At 37.7% G+C, this 19,633-nt stretch overlaps 1 protein-coding gene across 6 annotated transcripts in view; it reads right to left on the bottom strand.

The window, feature by feature from the left end:
• The window catches only part of LOC109061437 (protein sidekick-1-like), a 297,368-nt gene that overhangs the window by 60,077 nt on the left and 217,658 nt on the right, over positions 1-19,633 (bottom strand). For all 6 annotated transcript variants that reach the window (XM_042720114.1, XM_042720116.1, XM_042720118.1 and 3 more), the window contains 7 exons: positions 17,680-17,796; positions 16,050-16,217; positions 13,337-13,439; positions 12,898-13,071; positions 9,284-9,420; positions 6,681-6,828; positions 1,885-2,025 (listed from right to left, as the gene is read on the bottom strand). In XM_042720114.1, the coding sequence (XP_042576048.1) occupies positions 1,885-2,025; positions 6,681-6,828; positions 9,284-9,420; positions 12,898-13,071; positions 13,337-13,439; positions 16,050-16,217; positions 17,680-17,796 (988 nt within the window). The remainder of the gene's footprint in view (positions 1-1,884; positions 2,026-6,680; positions 6,829-9,283; positions 9,421-12,897; positions 13,072-13,336; positions 13,440-16,049; positions 16,218-17,679; positions 17,797-19,633) is intronic.

Raw genomic sequence — 19,633 nt, 5'->3', positions numbered from 1 at the left:
TACATCTTTGATGCCCTGGGGGTAAGCAGATAAACATCAGATTTTCATTTTTGGGAGAACTATCCCTTTAAATCAGTATCTTTAGATAGGTTGTTCATATAAAGGCCCAGACAAACAGAATCGACATGAATAACTAGCAAGAACGTGGTGTCACCTCACACCTTTGTCTGGGCCAAAGAGTTGCGCTTGAGCACAGCTCAATGACAACAGTCAATGCTAATATGCATGTCCGTTCTGCACCTGTGTGAGAGGAAATAACTAGCAGCAACAACCAGCAGGTAATGGTAATCTATATTCATCATTCAAAAAGGCAAACTGGAAGAGTTAGGACTGCAGATATACTGTTAACAGCCTCTTAAGCCTTGTCATTTACTTGCTGATGGGCTCCGAAGATCAATCAGACCAAAAAAACAAAAAAAAAAACAAATCAGATTTTTTGCTCAATCAGACAAAAAAGCTGTGTGGAATAAACTGCAAAAACTAGGCCAACATTAAGCAGTGGTCAGCTTGATGTGTCATGGCCTTAACAATGCATAGTTAAAGACACATTCACAGTATATTATATAAAGTAAATTATATTTGAGTAATTTTTATTTTATGTACATTTGTTTTTTGTTTTTTTTTACCAAAACAGCATTATTCTGACCGCTGTGTGGAGTGTCATGTTTGCCAAAAACTTTAATACAGCCTGACTAGATTCACTATCACATAGACATGTCAAACACTCATTTTGAATCAGTTTGCTTATAAATATGCTTGGCTACGACTGTATTAAAACAGCAGGGAAAGTGACAGCACTAAGGTCAACTCCATTATCTAGATGGGATGACAAATGCAATCAAAACTGACATTGCTGGCCCCAAAATAAGCTTCACTTTTTAATCAAAAGTGACTGCCAAATGAATAAACGTATTTAAAATGCAGATTTTTGTGCCATTAGTGGTACAAAACGGAATTTAGAAATTATGGTAACACTTTACAATAAGGCTCCATTTGTTAACTACACTAATTAACATGAACTAACAATCAAAAGTTATTCTAAAGCACTTATTAATCTTGGTTAATGTTCATCGCAACACTAATACATTATTAAAATAAAATGTTTTATCTGTAAATATTATTTAATGCACCTGAGCTAACAAGAACCAACAATGAACATTTGTATTTTACATTAACTTACATTAACAAAGCTTAATAAATAATGTATTGCTCATTGATAGTTAATGTATTAAAGTTATAGTTCACCCAAAAATGACAATTTTGCCATCATTTACTCACCCTCACATCGTTACAAACCTGTATGAGTTTCTTTTTTTTTATGCTGAACATACAAGAAGATATTTTGAAGAATGCTGGTAATCAAACAGTTGATGGTCCCCATTGACTTCCACAGTATTCCTTTCGCTACTATGGAAGTCAATGGGGACCAACAACTGTTTGGTTCTTTAAAATATCTTCTTTTGTGTTCAACATAAGAAAGAAACATACAGGTGTGGAACAACATGAGGGTAAATAAATGACAAAATGTCCATTTTTGGGTGAACTGTTCCTTTAACTAACTTTAAGCAACCTTACTGTAAAGTGTTTCCAAATAATGTTTTCAAATCCAATTCCCAAATACTTTCATTGGTCACAGAAACAGATGGTCCCACCCCAAACCCATGCAATTGGTTGAGCCAGTGCTGCTTTATTGGATAGCTCAAACAATTTACATTTTTCAGGGAAATAAACACGCTACCTATAAAAATGATAGAAAAACAGAAAAAAATGACTCAATAGAGATTCTTGGACTGAATCCACAGTATTGTGGAAGTACCAGGAGTCATATTTCGGCACATTTCATCAGTCAAGTTCTGTCTGTGAAATGGTTTGTGCATGTCTCACCTGAGGACGTAGCCTCTCAAGACTCCATTGAGCTGAGGCTCCGGAGGTGGCTGCCACTGCACCATAATGGATTGGTTGGTTCTGCCGCTGGCTACGATGTTCTTGGGCGGAGCGCTGGGCGGTTCCTCTCGCAGCGTCAATCTGAGGAGAGAGCGTAAGAGCATTACTAGCACAGGTACACACTCAACGGAGCATCAAAGTGTTCTTACATAACACTGATTCATTGCTCCATTTTCTCATGTGCGAATCAGGTTAGTCGTCTCGTCTCGCTCTGGGGCGCAACAGTGTGAGCCACGTAAGTGTAACCCTCTAGTCATAAGAAGTCCATTTCCCAACCTGATGCACTGTGTCACATTACTCCATCAAAAGCTCTCATGCGCTTTCTTGGGAAAGTCTCTCTGTACTTTAAGCACCGCGATGCTTTGATTTTAGAGGTCGCTGCTTACGTGGCAACTGGCTTGGGTGCATTCACAGCCATACAAGATTGCGTTCGTTGGCTCAGCACTTTCAAGCTAAGCGCTTCATTGAAATTTCAAGCTTTCGAATTACAAATAGACCAAGCATTTTTAAAGATAAGAGCATCTCATGGTTTGTTGTATGGTAGGCCACGGTAGCGCTGTGCATGTCTGCTGAAGGATTTGTCCCCAGTGTCAGTGCTTTTTAACTCAGTGGTAAATACCTCCACCCTTTTCAAAGAAGGAACACACTAAACAGCACCATTTCTGTTCAATCCTAAGAGGAGAGAACATTTTTTCCATTTTTTGGAGCTTATATTTTAGTTTATTAAAGGGTCTCAATTCTCATTTGTTGACTGAGACTTTGTGAGATTTTAAAAATGCAGAGGCTCTGGGCACACATCAAAGTGCAAACGGACCTCAATACATTTCTCTCTGAAAAACTCAGAGACAGGAAGAAAGACATTGAAAGTCTTGTTGATGTCGATCATCAAACACATGCATTCATATCGGCACTATGCGTTACTTTTTTTCAGACTCCTTCATTTAGGCTGGGGCTGCCATTTGCAAAATGGTGAAATGTTTTACGACACTTGTTTACAAAAGACACTGTTGGTCCCTCCTTACTAGATCTTAATACAACAGATTCATAATGAAATAGTAAACACTTTTTGAGGGAAATGCTAATGATTTTGTGGGCTCTCTGAACTTTGGTAATATTCTAAAGGCTAGTTTGCTTGCATACATAAATGATAATCTGTGAGCAATGCTCGGTTCATTCCACCTACAGAAAGTGCATTTTCTTAATTAACGAAGTTTAAAAATGAATCAGTGTTGAATGCTTAATAATGCCCATAGATTCATCCTGCCCTTTGCGTTTCATGCTAATGGACAGTTAAATCTGCATTAAAGTTTAATAGGATCATTGGGTCCTTTCAGATTTATTGTCAGAGTCTTCTTAAACCTCTGACCACACTTTGTTATTTCTTCCCAGAAGTCTTATTTCATAATTAATGCCCTCTATAACCAATATCATGGAGCTTTTCTCAGACAGTGCTCTGTAAATCTGCCTAATGATGGCCGTAAGGAAAGACTGCTCGCTCCTCGCAGAAACAGAGCTTTTTTTTTTTTTTGCCATAGCCATGCTGTATTTACACATTTGTTTCACACTTGCACTGTTCCACCAGCTATTAAACATCTGCTTCTGAACATGAACAACACAAGGAAAGTGCCTAATGCGTTTCACAAATGCAGTACACTTTGTTGTCCTATTACTTTTTTTTAAGCATTAGAGGAATTATTTAGTTTTTCTGAGAACTATTAGATAAACCATTTTCTAACATAAAATTATCCCAGCATGAAATTTTAAAACCAATCAGTTGTCTGTGCCTTACACCACACCGTCTAAAAGGGTAATTTTGGCCTATACTTAAGAGGTCTCAACCTTCCTTGACTATATCTTACAATTGGACAACAATTTCATAATTCAATTTCTGGGAAAAATATAGTTTTTTTCAATAACCACAAAGCAACATTTGGTCCCAAACTTACTATACCCTATTGAATGACTTAATTTAGTCTATTACTCCTAAAAATAAGAATTCTTCATTGGCATTGATGGCTCCATAGGGCCTGTCACACCGCTTTAGTTCCAGAACTAATGTACAGTACTAAAGTACTTACATACTTTTACGTAAAGCGATTGAAAGAATGGAAAGGAGGACTAAGGATCTTCAATGACAACTGGCAGTGCCACATTTGCTACAGGTGCCTGCACTTCATCGTCTGTATATTTATCGCTGTTTTCCATACTTGCGAAATAAGTTGACACAATGTTTACGGTATGTTTACACTGCGTTTTCGAACGCATCTGGCCAATCAATGTATACTTACATCACGGGTATTACCAGTTGTTCAGGTTAGGCCCTGCTCCGGAGTAGGAGCTAAAAAAGGCAGTCCGGTACTAAAATCGCACCCAGTTCTGGCGGTGCGAAAACGCCAAAAAGTGGGTAGTTCCACAATTAGTTCTGGTACTATGAAAAGGTTCCGGCGGTGCGAAAGGCCCTCATGAAACAACCTTTTCATTGCACAAAGTTTCTTTATACTGGAAAAAGCTTCTTTAGATTATTAAATGCATTTCATTTTGCCAAGCTGTGCCCCCAAAAAAGGCAGATAAATAGGACTTGGTTTGAGAGCTGCACTTCTCTGTTTCTATGGGCTTGTCAGCTCTAGTACTTCTGCTTAATAAGCCCAAAATGGACAGATGTCTGTCACAGCAAGGAGACATGCATGATAGAGAAGATTGATGGGGCCCTTCAAGCACCACTTTCTGTTTTAACTCTGTCCCTCAGGAAGCAGCTTTGCTCTAAATGAGTGCATCTTTGAACTGAGTCAATAGCCCTCCATATAAGGCTCATGATTTAGAGATTTTGCTTTCTGTTATCTTAATGCATACTGTTTCTGAACTAGTTTTTTTGGTTTATTAGTTAATCAGCAAGAGACTTCACGGAACTTCTCCGGTCTGCCTGACATCAATATGCAAATGACTAGGATTGTAAAGCACAAACAACCAAAGCTCAGTTAATACAGGTACTTAACTGAAACATCTGTGAGGAATGAGCATTCCCTTCGAAACATCACGTTTGTTTTTCACGCAGTGAATTTAAATTTGAAAGTATAATTGGAAGCAACAGTATGCAGACTTTTTTGTTTAGTTTTTACATAGTGAGTAATGTATGCAGTCATGAAATCACATTCTCTCCTTCGAAAAATATAGATGTTTAAAATAAAATGATAAAGACTGTAAAACTGCCAAATTAACTTCCTATATAGAGTGAAAAAATATATATATATTAAAAAGTACTTTTCTGTAATAATAAACATGAAAAATATGTCTAAGTAAACATTTAGAAATAACAACTATATAATATATAAAAACAGTATGTGTAATTTTCATCAATTTAAACAAGTTAAATATTCTTAAAATATTTTTTGTAATTGAAAGTGGAAATTTTTACATCTGGCTGCAATTTTTTTCTTGTAAATCAAACAGGACTTTTTTTTTAATTAACCAGGCATTCATGCATAATCTAAAAAAATGTAAAAAAGCAGCAGCAGCAACAATGAGCAGTCGTGATCAAACTACTCGTGATGATATGATAACAAAACGGCAGGTTATGAATTGCTTTTAGCTTCCTGCACTTGAATATAATTTACCAAATAAAGCCCTTAAATGTGCATTGTGAGCACGTCTGAAACAGTTAAGAATTAATTGAGGTTAAACAAGAGTTAAGAACCTACAGCAGGTCTTTAAAGTTTAATGTGTTCTCTCGTCAGATTGGGCTCCACATTAACCTACTGTAGATGACATGAATATTTTTCAAAGACAAACTAACAAATATAACATTTATAGAGTGGGCTCAAAAGTCAAAAAGTTCAATTTTAATATTCACTTTGCCTGGAGAGGCACACAACACGATAGCACTATTTTGGAAGAGCAGGTGCTGAGAAAAGCCAGATATCAGCGGTGGGAGAGAATAGATGTGAAGTCTGCAGAGAGATGATATTACCGCTCTACGTACCCGACTGACTCACACTGATTGCACAGTTTCCTTTAAATCGGTTGCTCATTAACAGCTCTTTGCATTTACTAGAACGCTTTCATTATTCACACAAGCGTAATAGAAACGCTGCAAAGCCAGATGCATAGTTACCTTGATCGTTCCATTGAAACTGAAAAGTCTTTTCAACTTTTTGTTGCTCTCACCCACCTGTTTACTGTAGCTTTCAGCTAATTCAGCATTGAGGAGGAAGAGGTTTAAGCAGCTGTATATCTCTGAAAAACCATCCCCAACACTCAGCTAAATAAAAGCGATTTATTTTAAAGTGAGACATTGCTGTTGCGGGTGAGAGACGACACAACCTTCTTTTCACCTGGAACAGAAATGGCATATTTTGCCACGTCAGGAGCAGATAAAACTCTGAGGAGATGCTGGGAAGGAGGCGTCTGACGCCCACAGCTGCAAGCCTGCGAAAGCGAGCTGCTAGGGGGTCTGATTAGAGCGAGAGGTGAGAGCAGAGGCCTGCCATTCACGACCTGAGAAAGAAAACCTACGGTGTTGTGATTTCAGGCGCAGCAGGACATACTGAGAACTGTGGGTGGAGGATCAGTGACAGAACACACACTTAAACAATGACAGACCTGATGGGCGGCAGCAGACCATAGTGTGATGGGACATAATAAGCCTATTCCTGACCAAGCTTGAGTGTAAAAAACTGAATCTTGCAATGATGGGCGGACAACATGAGAATAAGCAGCTGTTGACAATCATGGCCTCCTACCTGTTGGTTTCGGTGCTGTACTGTCCCTTGCCAACCTGATTGACTGCGCAAACTCTGAACTGGTACGAGCGGGCCGGAGTCAGGCCCTTCACCATGGCTCCAGTCACGGTGGGGTCCACATCAGGCAAATACACTCTCCAGGGAGAATCTGGTATACAAAGAGAAGCAGAAGATTTCTAACTATTTAAAAAAATAAAAGGGACATCATTTATGTATCTATTATAATGGCATTATATTAATATACACTACTGTTCAAAAGTTTGGGTTCGGTAGGATTTTCAAATGTTTCTGAAGTCTCTTATGCTGAACAAAGCTGCATTTATTTGATCAAAAATACAGTACAAACAATATTGTGAAAGCAAGATCCTTCAGAAATGTCTTTACGATAACTTTTCATCAGTTTAATCCATCCTTGCTGAATAAAATTTATTTCTTAAAAAAAAAAAAAAAGTACTGACCCCGATTATGAGTGTTAATGTATCTCATTTTATATATTTATTAATACAAATGTTCTTTCTAGTTCTCAAATCTGATTGGCTGACAGGAGTGTGATATTCAAGTAATAACAGAGTATCACTCCGCTTGCAGCATTTCTCATAGCAAGTGTCATGGCGGACGTGCAAATACACTATAATTTTATAATTTATACTGTTTTTTTGTGTCATGCAATGTAGTTTTCAGAGTTTTTTAGGAGAGAATGTAGTTGTTTAGACTTCAAATATGCAGTTTGTTGATAAACATAACGTCTATGAATGCTGTATCAGATGCAGGTAATCACACTCAGGCCATCTCTCTCTCATAATACTCTACATTGAGCTTTTAATACATTAATACAGTAAGATTTCAATCTACTGTAGCAACTCAATGTTCCTTACTTGAGGCCTGTGGCCTTGTGCCTACGGCCAAATCATATCACATGGTTACTTGTGTGATATTGCTCATATATTTATTAGATATTATAAATTTCATCTCTTCTCACCTATAATAATTAGTCAGTATTTATAACCCCCAAAAAACAGTCTCTTTACTGACCCTTAGAATTAAACAGGCCTTTACTGCTATTGTACCAACGACTTCTATATGTAAATGAGTTCTTATGTGATAGACTAATCAGTCTGCATGTGAAATTAATCACTCTTACAAAAAGTAGGCCTTTTCCATGATAAAGGCCCCTTTAACTAACGATCTGTTAAGTGTTATCATTTCTGGGAATATTATTAATAAAAGTAATAATACAGTGTTATCAAACCTTGTATTCTGTCTTCTAAAGACACATGGTTGCATATATAAAAATACACAATTTGCATAATCAAGCATAATCACATGATACTTGTCAAGATATTTTTTACACAAATTATTCATCTACTCATAATTACATAACATGCTTGAGTCTGGACTCCTCACAGCATTCAGGCCGGCCATTATTACTTAATGGCACTTAATGACTAGCCCATGTAGCTCCAGAAATTATACAACAGACTCCAAACAGCATTTGCAATGAGATGAAGTTTAGATCAAAAGAAATTAAAACGATCCTTTCATGAATAAACATCTCCTGATTCAGAACATACTGTAAGTACTACTCATTGCTTCATGTGTTAGATCTTCTTAATGAGGAAGAAAATTACAGATTGCACCTGAAATCAGTGTTTTTGAGGGCAATTTTCTTTTAGTCAGAGAGAGGGCAGGTTTTTCGCAATTTCTCTGAAAGGTGTTTCTAATGGGACTTCCCAACCATATTACACCCTGCACCAGTAATCTTCACCTCCACTCCAACACATTCCTCACTGTCTTCTTCCAGCCCTGCAAGACCAATCTACTTGGGTGGGTTTTTTCTTTGCTCTGTAATACCATAGGCTTTTACACCACTGGACGACACCAGCTGAGATCAACTCTCATATGTAGCATACACTGAAGATACAGAGAGCAGCTGCGTGCTTGCTCTGGACTGCCTGAACATTCAGATGCATCATGGGTAGATGTGAATGAGGCACTGCGATCAGTAGACTCTTTAGTACTGCCGGTTCCGAGTGAGATTCACTTAAAAATTGTGCCACTGAGCAAATGGCTATACAGTGATCCCAAGAAGTATTTGGACATCTTATTCACTCTTAAAAAACTATTTGATTTCAGAGCTATATCACTTTTCTAAGCCACTTTTGACTCAAATGTCTTTTAATCAAGTGGTGTCATGGGGATTTTTATTGGATGTAAGGAGCTGAATTCAGAATACCACATTTGCATTCTACTCATACTATTTCTGCCACTTAAGAGTGCATCAGTGGGGCTCTGGAAACAAAAAACCCATTCATATTCTCCAAAGTAGAGCTAGTTTTTAACAACACCTCAAAATAAATCTCTAAAGACAGACTTACTGCAAGCAATGAGGTTGTTCATCGATGGTAAATGCTTTTTTTATTTTTTAAACAATAGTATTTAACAGCAGAATTTCTGGTGGAAAAACTACATTACCCAAGATTTTGCAGTGAAATTGCCACCAAACAGAGAATTGAGAGAAGCAAATCATGCAAAAACAACTCTTTAGCGTCCACCCACTTTCATAAAGCACTATGAATGACGCAAACAAGCTCGATTTATCTTACTGTTCTCTGAAAGCTCCACCACATAATGCAGTAGGGGGCTGTTTCCATCGAAGGGTCTCATCCAGGACAGATCCACGCTGCGGCTGTCGTTGGCGTTCAGGCTGGCCTGTAGGTTTCGGGGCGAATGTGGCAGCTCTCTGAGGACAGAAGACAGCAAATACTCAAAGTAAGGGCTGTTTCACACTTCTCACATACTGTAAGTGCTGCATAAACAAAGCTGGAGTATAGGGTCTATATAGAAAGTGATGTAATTTTGGGCTTACTAAACTAGATGGAAATCAAACACAGAGTATTACAGAAGTGCTACCAGGCGTTCCTTGTGGTTTGGGTCTGTTGACGATCATTTATGAGACTGTCTCTTCCAGTAGGCCTCCTTCGCCCATTTTCAGATCTTCTCACATATTCACTACTACTGCCGGTGTTCTCACAATTTGTGCTACCCTGTCAGATTTTGCTACCTCCCATTAAAACAGATGGTAGCATAATTCGATTGTGTTTCCAGCATGATATTAATGTGGCGTGAGGCTTTATTAACGTGTACACCTACCCCAACCCTAACCCTATCCCTTACATTAGGATGAATACAGTGATGGTAGAATAACATGATAGGTAGCATTATTTGTTAGAACACTGGCTGTTCAAAAAGACTCCAAATTCAGCCCGAATCTCACAGCCAGTGAGGCAGGCATCCATTTGTGTTTGTCTTGATTTTTTTCTTCACACTCACTTTTTTTATCTCATTGATTACTTTATTAATCATTTCTGGGGAGGATAGGCTTCCTGCTGAGACCAGGCACTGAGCACCAGCAGTTGCGCTTGGAAAGTTTGTTTTCTCCTCCAAATTAAACCCATGGAGAGAACTGGCAACGCTTAAGATTTCATCACCTTTCTGTATTCTTTCTGCCTAAGAAGGAAGATTATGCCGTTTCTAAAGGTGTAAAAAAATGATACCTTTTCAGATGGTGTTAACAAGACGATGTAAACAAAATGTTAAAAAGCAGTGATTTCACTATAATGGATAAAATATTTCTAGAAAATAGCTCTAATAAAATAAGTTAAAATAAAATTAAGAATAAAAACATTCTCTAAAACAAGTCTTTTTTGGAGTGAACTATTCTAAGTCTTGTTTTTCATGTAAATGTGTGTTTGTCCATTAAGCGATTGTCCTTCACATGTACAGTATTATTAGAAAACAAGACAAATACAAAAAGATACACTTTTTGCATTTTTACCATTGAAATAATAGACTACACTGGCCAAAAAAAAAAAAAAAAAACCTCAGAATTAATGATTTGTTCAGATTGTTGGATCATCAGTGTTTAGTTATAATGGCGTGGGCTGTGATTGCTGAAGGTGGAAAAAGACAACGCATGGGTGACTTCAGCCACTGGGGAAAGTCCTCCTGACAACATGCCCGATTCCACACAACCATCTGATACCACCACGGCATCTTCTCCAGCTTAATGAGGAGCCAGAAAACCCACAAACAGATAATGAGTCTTAGTTCCACACAACATTAGCCTCATGAAATCTGCATAAAGTACACACACCCGCTGGTTACTGCTGTCTTCCACTGGTTTATTTCTGGACAGCTTCTGAGGGGATTTTATTCCCTCATCATATTGTGATACAGAGTCATAAGCAAAGGCTTTAGGTGTTAAAATGTTTACGCTGCCAAGATGTGGCTTTTATTTTGGGTTTAAGGATTCGACTGGCAGACACGGATCAGAAATAGAGTTTCAAATAGCCAGGATGAAGAAATCTACCCACTCAGAGACTGGTCGAAAGGTCAAAAGCTTTTTAGGAGACGGTCAGGACATTTTTTCTGGATGGACAGTTAAAAAAGCACTCATAAACACTAGCAAACTAGCTACTTTAAAAACTAGGATTTGAAAGTCAGGGTTTAGAGGCAAAGAACAGAGGAAAAACTTCTTTTGATTCAATAAATGCTTTTAAAAGTTACAATTAGCGGGCCATTGATGAATATGAAAATTGCGTATAAGCAGTTTGAATCCAGATGGAAAGGTTACACTGAAAAAGGTTACTGAGGAAAGGTCAGTCTGCACGCTCCTGCTGAGAGCAGCAATCCACTCAGATAGTGTATGCAGATGCTGCAGTTGGTGAGCAAACAGAACCAGGAAGAAAGATAAAGAGAAAAAGGATAACGTGCAATGTTAAAGGAAGCTTTTTGTACTGACAAATCATATAACAGCACACTAAACTACATGTACACAAAATGCAAAGCTCCATTCAGTGTGTTCTGTGCGCACAGAGTGCACGTAGAGTCATGTCTCAAAGCACTGAATTGAGTTTCTTTCCGCTTCTCTTTGCGCTTGAACGGACAAATACATACAAAAGTATGTCAAAATACCGTCTCGTTGGTGGGAATCTTCTAAAACAGTTCATGTCTTAAGTAAATGTAAACATTTGAGAAAGAAATCGGATGTGCATCATGTACTCACACTCACTGATCTATATACAATTGAACCATGCTCTTGCCCACCTCTTCTAATGGAGCCAGGGACTGCTAAACGGAAGGATCACACTACTGTAGTCAAACGAACCAGGCTTTGGTAAAACGCGCTCCGGCACGGTTAAGATTGCCTAGTGTGAGCACATCCTAATTATTCTCCCGCATCACGCACACAAGAGTCTCTACCCGCACATCAAGTGTAGTCCCGCGCCGCACTCTGCTGCGATGGGTCCCGTGATCATGCAGGTCTCTAATAGGAAGGTGCGTGTTATAATGTTATGATCGAGGCTCTGGAGCATAACTTGTTTTTCTATAACAAACTATAAAATATTTTCTATAAAACGTTAATGTCCTGGCAGTAACAAATAGCTTGTTTTACATTTAACTGAATTACATTAATGTTATAAGTTGAGATTTAGGCTACAATAAATATTATAACTGCTACTAAAAAGCACCTTATTTGTTTAAAGTGTTTGCAAAACCAAATGTTATTACACTTTAGTTTTCAGTAGGCCTACTTTTAAATGAAAAAAAGTGCACAATATACTACTTTTGAATGAATTATTAGTTTTGTGCATAACAATGCGATTAATCGCAGACAATAATGCGATTAATCGCGACTATAAATTTTAATCGTTGCTCAGCACTACTTAGAATACAAGAAAACATGAGTCAAAAACAATGATCGCAACAACAATTTTTTTTTTTTTTGTGGCAGGGACAGGGAAAACGTTGGCAGGGCCAGTAAAAAATTTAGCAATCTGAAAAAATCCTTGGAAAAGATTGAGAATTTAAATTTTTGGGTGGATTATCCACCCAAGTATGTAAGTTTTTTGTCTGTTCTATTGTCCACCAGGTAGAAATCATATTACACCTTTCCTCAACAAGCCTCACGATTTGAGGTATCATTCATGTCTATAGCAGAAACGGTGTGGGATGAGCTACATGACAAAGTTGAATACTTAGGGTTAGAGGTTTTTGAGAGCCAGCATATTTTTCGCTTTTCAGTTCCGTCCTCACACTTCAAAGCTGGCTTGTGAAAAATGACGTACAATACGCACCTGGAAGGTGACACACATCCATCAGCACAGCGCGTTAGTCAGCCTAATGCTCAGAGATGAAGGGAAGCTAAGTCACTCACATGACCTCCAGACGGGCCGCCTTGGAGTCGTTGCCGGCTTGAGAGATGACGTCACAGGTATAGTCCCCGATGTCCCCGGACCAGGTTTGACTGATGTGCAAGGAGCCCTCCTGCAGGGTGATACGCCCCCCTCTGGTCTGGCTCACTAACTCCTCATCCTTTTTCCACACGTACCTGCCAAGTGAAGGAAACGAGGAGCGGAAGAGAACTCTATCACAGTCAAGCTGACACAGGGGGAGCGCAGGAAACATCGCTGGCTCATTACACTGATATCCAGCATATTAGCGCCGAATTAACTGTACAGCACTACGGATCGCGCTTTGAATCAACTTCAAGGCTTGTGGGCTGACACTCTGAATTAACATTACAATCAAACCGAGTGTGGAGCCCTGGGCTCTGATGTAGAGAAGAGAGGAGGAAGCAGTTTGTCATCACCCACCTCACTGCCACACGCGGGTCGTGGGTGGCGGCGCACTCCAAAATGGCTGTGGTCCCCTTAATGACACGTCTGTCCATGGGAGGCCTGGATATGGACGTGCGACCTTGGAGCAAACAAACCGTTAATTCTGCACTAGTTCAACAATTCCAAGAACCAAACGGCTACGCTTCACTGTTTAACAGCCTCTTCACACGTCAACAGCCGAGTGAATTTCCCTCCCGCTGAGACAATGGCAGGACTTTACATGCTCTGATCAGTGTGTAATAACATGTCTGGATGCTGTAGATATCACCTTGCAAAGCTGTGCTAAGAAGCTGCTTTTCATGGAACAGCTTATCAGGCTCTGCTTTGACTTTTATTTATTTATTTATTTAGGAAAGGAACCACACATTTCCACTGAATTAATAGTGGTATTATTTTTCCTGTTCATCTGAAATAGAATTATATGTTATATGTACTCTTTATTTATCAAACTGATTGTCAGATCATTTTTAATGTGATGTTTTAAAGACAATCAGTATGTTTAAATGTGCAGTTAAGGCCTGTTTTCAAAAACAATAAAGATTTTCATTTGAATCAATGATTGTTAATGCATCTATTCAGAACAACACTAACATTTTTATGCCATCAAAGTGAAAGATTTTTTTTTGGAGAGATGTTCTATTCTCTTTTCCATCAAAACAAAAACAGGCTTGCATTAGGCTTGTTTGTGGACTTATGGAAGTTACATAGCTACATATGGAAGCTTGTTTCTGCCACACACACACAAAAAAAAATGTAATTGAAACTTTTTATCTCACAATTCTGACTTTATTTATTTATTATTTATTTATTTAATTTGCAATTCCAAGTGTATGTCTTGCAATTGCGAGTTAAAATTTAGCAATCTTGACCTTCTTCCAAACTGTGACTTTATATCTTTTTTAAGAGATGCGTAATTTTGAGGACAAAAAGATCTGCCTGTATCACAAAATACGTATTTGGTTTAAGAATATTTTGGGACATTACATTTTGTATTCATATTAATGCATGGAATCAAATATGTGACCCTGGACCACAAAACCAGTCATAAGGGTCTTTTTTTTTTAATTGAGATTTATACATCTGAATAAACAAGCTTTCCATTGATGTGTGGGTTTGTTAGGATAGGACAATATTTGGCTGAGATACAACTATTTGAAAATCTTTAATCTGAGGGTGCAAAAAAATCTAAATATTGAAAGAAATCGCCTTTAAAGTTGTCCAAATGAAGTCCTTAGCTACGCATATCACTAATCACAAATTAAGTTTTGATATTTTTATGGTAGGAAATTTACAAAATATCTTCATGGAACATGATCTTTACTTAATTATCCTAATGATTTTAGGCAAAAAAATAAAAAATAAAAAAAATTAAAAAATCTATAATTTTGACCCATACAATGTAATGTTGGCCATTGCTACAAATATACCTGTGCTGACTGCTTTTGTGCTCCAGGGTCACATATTACATTCACAAAATTAAAGAGATACTCCACCCCAAAATGAAAATTTTGTAACTAATAACTTACCCCCATGTCGTTTCAAACCTGTAAAAGCTTTGTTCGTCTTCGGAACACAATTTTTATATATTTAAAAAGATATTTTGGATGAAAACATGGAGGCTTGTGACTGTCCCATTGACTGCCAAGTAAGTAACACTGTCAAGGTCCAGAGAAGTATGAAAAGCATCGTCAGAATAGTCCATCTGCCATCAGTGATTCAACCGTAATGTTATGAAGCGACGAGAATACTTTTTGTACGCGAATAAAACAAAAATAACAACTTTATTCAACAATTTGTCTCCTCTGTGTCTCTTTGCATCACTGTAGCGGCATTTTGGAGAATCTGAGCTGAACGCAGGCCGTTATGCTCTTCTGTGTCAGCCACGACACAAGGATACGTTTTCTACGTATATTTACGCTTTAATTTGAAAGAAAACAGCACATCCTGTGTTGCGGCTGATACAGAATAGCATAAACTGCCTACGTACTGCTCAGACTCTGCAAAATGGCACTACGCTGATTTGGAGAGACACAGAGGAGACAAATTGTTGAATAAAATTGTTATTTTTGTTTTATTCGCTTACAAAAAGTATTGTCGTCGCTTCATGACATTACGGTTGAACCACTGATGGCAGATGGACTATTCTGACGATGACAGTGTAATTTACTTACAGACACAAGCCTCCCGGTTTTCATCCAAAATATCTTAAATTGTGTTTTGAAGATGAACAAAGCTTTTACGGGGTTTGGAACGACATGGGGGTAAGTGATTAATGACAAAATTTTCATTTTGGGGTGGAGTATCCCTTTAACATTTTGTTTATGACATTTAATTTGCAAAAGGTGCAGGCCAAGATTTGCCATCGGGAGCACAGGGAGAAAATAATTTAGACTGCTGCCACACTCATTCCTTCCTCCCTTCATTTATAACTAAACTCAAAATTACGAGATATAAACTCATAATTGTGAGAAATAAAGTCAGATCTGTGAGATAAAAAGACTATGCAGGTACAGAAAGCTCTCGGATTTCATCAAAAATATCTTAATTTTTGTTCCGAAGATGAACAAAAATTGGAATGACATGAGGGTGAGTAATTAATGAAGGAATTTACATTTTAAAGTGAACTATGCCTTTAATCTTTTTATTCTGTGGTGGAAAGATGGGTTCAGATTAAGTGTGTTTCTCTTACTCCATACGGTGAGGGAGGCGCTGGCGTTGATTGCTCTTTCTGAGTTAGCGGCGTAGCAGGTGTACATCCCCGTGTCCTGCAGCACCACCGGTTGAATCTGCAGACCGCCGGACTCCAGCAGGGTGAAACGTGGAATTTGCACCGAACCGCTGGCAAGGATCTGAGTATCTGATGTGCATACATATGCAAAGAAACACACACACACACACGCACACGCACACACACACACATCAGTTAGCTCAACATCTCCATATAAGGAATTAATAGAACATCACTATGCATGGTGTTGGAGTCCAGGATGATTTTATTACAAGCTTAAAGGTTTCCCAGAGGAAAATCCTCCTGAAACCGCCTGCAGAGCTCTCTACCTTGTTAGGGGCCGCTATTAAATATGCCACTTCATAATTGGGAATGCTATGGAAACGACTTCATGAATATCACCAAAACAGTTGTAGAATATAATGGAACTTTTTTTATTACTCTTGCATGAAATTATCTTTTGTTTTGCCAATCGGCTGCAACAAAGACATCTTAATGGCTTCCTGTGAAGCACAAAACACACAACCTCATACATCAATTTATGCCTCTGCTGCAGTAACAAAGCGGCGAGGATGCCTGCGATCTGGCTGTAATCAGTGAAATATTGCACTAGTACACATAACAAAACAGCAGGGCAGAGATGGACTCATGTTAATACTGACATTACTTCTGCACATTGATGCTCCGTTCCAAAACCTAGCTAACTGCCTGCCGAGACAACATTTTAGGTAAGCATAGATGCTCTCAATGTGAAGACTGTTCCAAAAAGTAGTCAACATCATCATGCTGCCTCCTAATAAATCTCATTTTGACCAAATTCTAAAATTTCTATTTTAAACAAATGCTGTTCTATTTAATAAAAAAATCCTGAAAAATTTTATCAAAGTTTCCACAAAAATATTAAGCAGCACAACTGTTTTCAACTGATTTTAAAGAAATGTTTGTTCAGCAGCAAATCAGCATATTAGAAAGATTTCTGAAGGATCATGAGACACTGAAGACTGAATAGAAAAGTTATTTTAAACTCTACTAATATTTCACAATATTACTGATTTTGCTGTATTTAGACATTATGATTGATGAGCATAAGAGACCTCCTTCAAAAACATTTAAAAATAATTTACTGAACCCAACTTTAAACATTAGTGTATTTTATGCAAAGGTAATCCTAGAAAAGATTCTGATGAAATAACTCAAGATTATAAATAATTAAAATGTTAATAATAAATGAACTTATATTTTATTTAGTGCTGAAAAGAATTGACACAAACTGTTCAGTGCAATTGAAAATTTATGATTTAGCTAATATTCAGGTATGCAGTGTATTTTCATGCCATTCACTTGCCAACATCAAACTCAAGTCAACTCAGTTGCGAGTTAAGTGTCCCCTACATAGGCAGCATATGGATTTCCTGCCTATGTAGAAGGCTGCAAATTGTATGGATCCAAGACTGAATAGTTAAAATGCTCCAATGTAGGCATCGGGCACGAAGGCAACTCTATAGGTTTTGGAAAAGAGCTCATATGTGATTTATGCCTTGTTCATGTTCTAAAACTGCTCAAATCAAACATCACTTTGCACTAGCTTTACCTCTCTTCCATGTGATGGCAGGTTTAGGGGCCCCAGATACCTGACAGGTGAACGTGGCCACCGCTCCATCTGTGACAGTGATGTCGACCGGTGCCGCGGTGAAGCCCGGAGCCATACCTGCAAAACACACAGTCACAGTTTTTAATCAGAAAGAGAAAACGCCACATCTGTTCAGTGGCCCCTCAGTCACACTTAATGCAGTCCGCCTACACACCTTCACAGGAACACGCAAATTATTACAAACACCAGCCAGTAAATTGTATTAAAACAATGTAATGTCCATCAAAACACTACTGATGCTTTTTATTGCGATGCTGGACATGTCTGCAAATTTGTGTTTCAAATCGGAGACGGTAAACAACTAGCATGAATCTAATTATACTGTTCTGATTGGGTGCCCAATGTGGCATTGTGGAGCTGCTAGGTCATTTTTAATAGGCAGAGATGTGTAAATGAACAGGTATTTCCATTTGGAAAAGTAAAACATACTGCTGTTTGAGAGCAAAAGATCGCTGTTTGGATGCATTGTTGAATATGTGCCAATAGAGACAGAAATATAAAACCCATTACAGCTTGCTTTCCAATTGCTTTACATCATTTTTATCACATGAATACTGATGCCACGGTAAGGCTGGGCAGTATAACCAAAATTTTATATTATGCTATGAGTAATTATTATTATTTTTTTATCAGTCTAGTAATTTTTTTCCAGACTGACCAGTATTTCTATGAATAATACAGATACAGATTATTGCAACCAAGGCTCATTGGAAAAACTTGCTTCTACCTACAGTGCAAAATATCTGCAAAACTTTCCAGCAGTTTCCAGCTAAAATGAAAACTACAGATCACTGATTAATAAAGACTTAATTTTGTGCAGTTCCTAGCGCAATATTAAGTCATAACCTGATGAAGTTTTTACCATAGTGCATTAATAGTAAACTAATACATTTTTGCCTTTGCATCATATAACCAGCTCCATGTGTGGCTTTTCTGACTTGTTCAGTTGGTCTCCTAGTACATAACTGCACTTGAAATGCAGAGTGAAAGACATCAGTCACTACAAAAAAAAGAGCTCAAAGACTTGTAAAAGCAATCTAAAATGGCCTGGTTTCTTCAGCAAATGCATTTTTACCGCATGTTTGCATTTTTTAAACTACTGCAGTACAGTACATACAATAACACTGCAACAACCACTGCCAGATTCACATATATCTGTTTTGGATAAAACTGAGCATGCTTTTATTATCGGACATCTAATTTGAAATATTCTGCAAAATGTGCAAGAAACAACGAAATACCATTTTGCAAAAAAAAAAAAAAAGAAAAAAAAAAAGAAAAAAGTTAAATAAACCTCTATATTTGCATGTATTATGAAAGTATCTCAGCACTATCTTTGCTAGAGCACTTGAACTGTACATCTTGACACAATGTTCCACACTGAAAAATCAGAGGTAGTATGACATTGAAAATCAACACTTTCATGCTGCAATGTTTTTTTACGCTGACCCCATTTATAGGCTCTCTGGGGAGATAAAGGCCTGGTGATTACATATCACACTAGCATTCATCCACTGTATTTTTCCTTGATCACTTTAGCATGAAACAGATCTATACAGGAATAATAAAGCCAGCAGAAGAACCAACACAGCTTTGATTGAACTGCCGCTGAATGAGCGAGTCTAGATATGCACAATCAGTATGCAAGACAAAAGAAGCCGCATCCCATGCGAGATCTTCAGCCATTCAGAGCTGAAGTGAGCAAGTGCTTTTTTTAAATAAAAAAACCTTAAAACTTTCTTTTAGACCTGAAATGAATTGTTTATCTTTATTAAAGGGTCCTTATTCTGTTTTATTTATTTGTTTACTTTAAAGGTCAGCTTATTAGTGAGGATTTTGTGCTCTAAAACAGTAAAAGTTTTATTTTATTTAATTTTCTGTTTTTGAACATACC

This window comes from Cyprinus carpio, chromosome B3 (assembly GCF_018340385.1).
Source record: "Cyprinus carpio isolate SPL01 chromosome B3, ASM1834038v1, whole genome shotgun sequence".
In the NCBI taxonomy this organism is placed as follows: Eukaryota; Metazoa; Chordata; class Actinopteri; order Cypriniformes; family Cyprinidae; genus Cyprinus; species Cyprinus carpio.
Note: the sequence above shows the minus strand (reverse complement) of the source record. Positions and strands in the feature narration are given on the sequence as shown.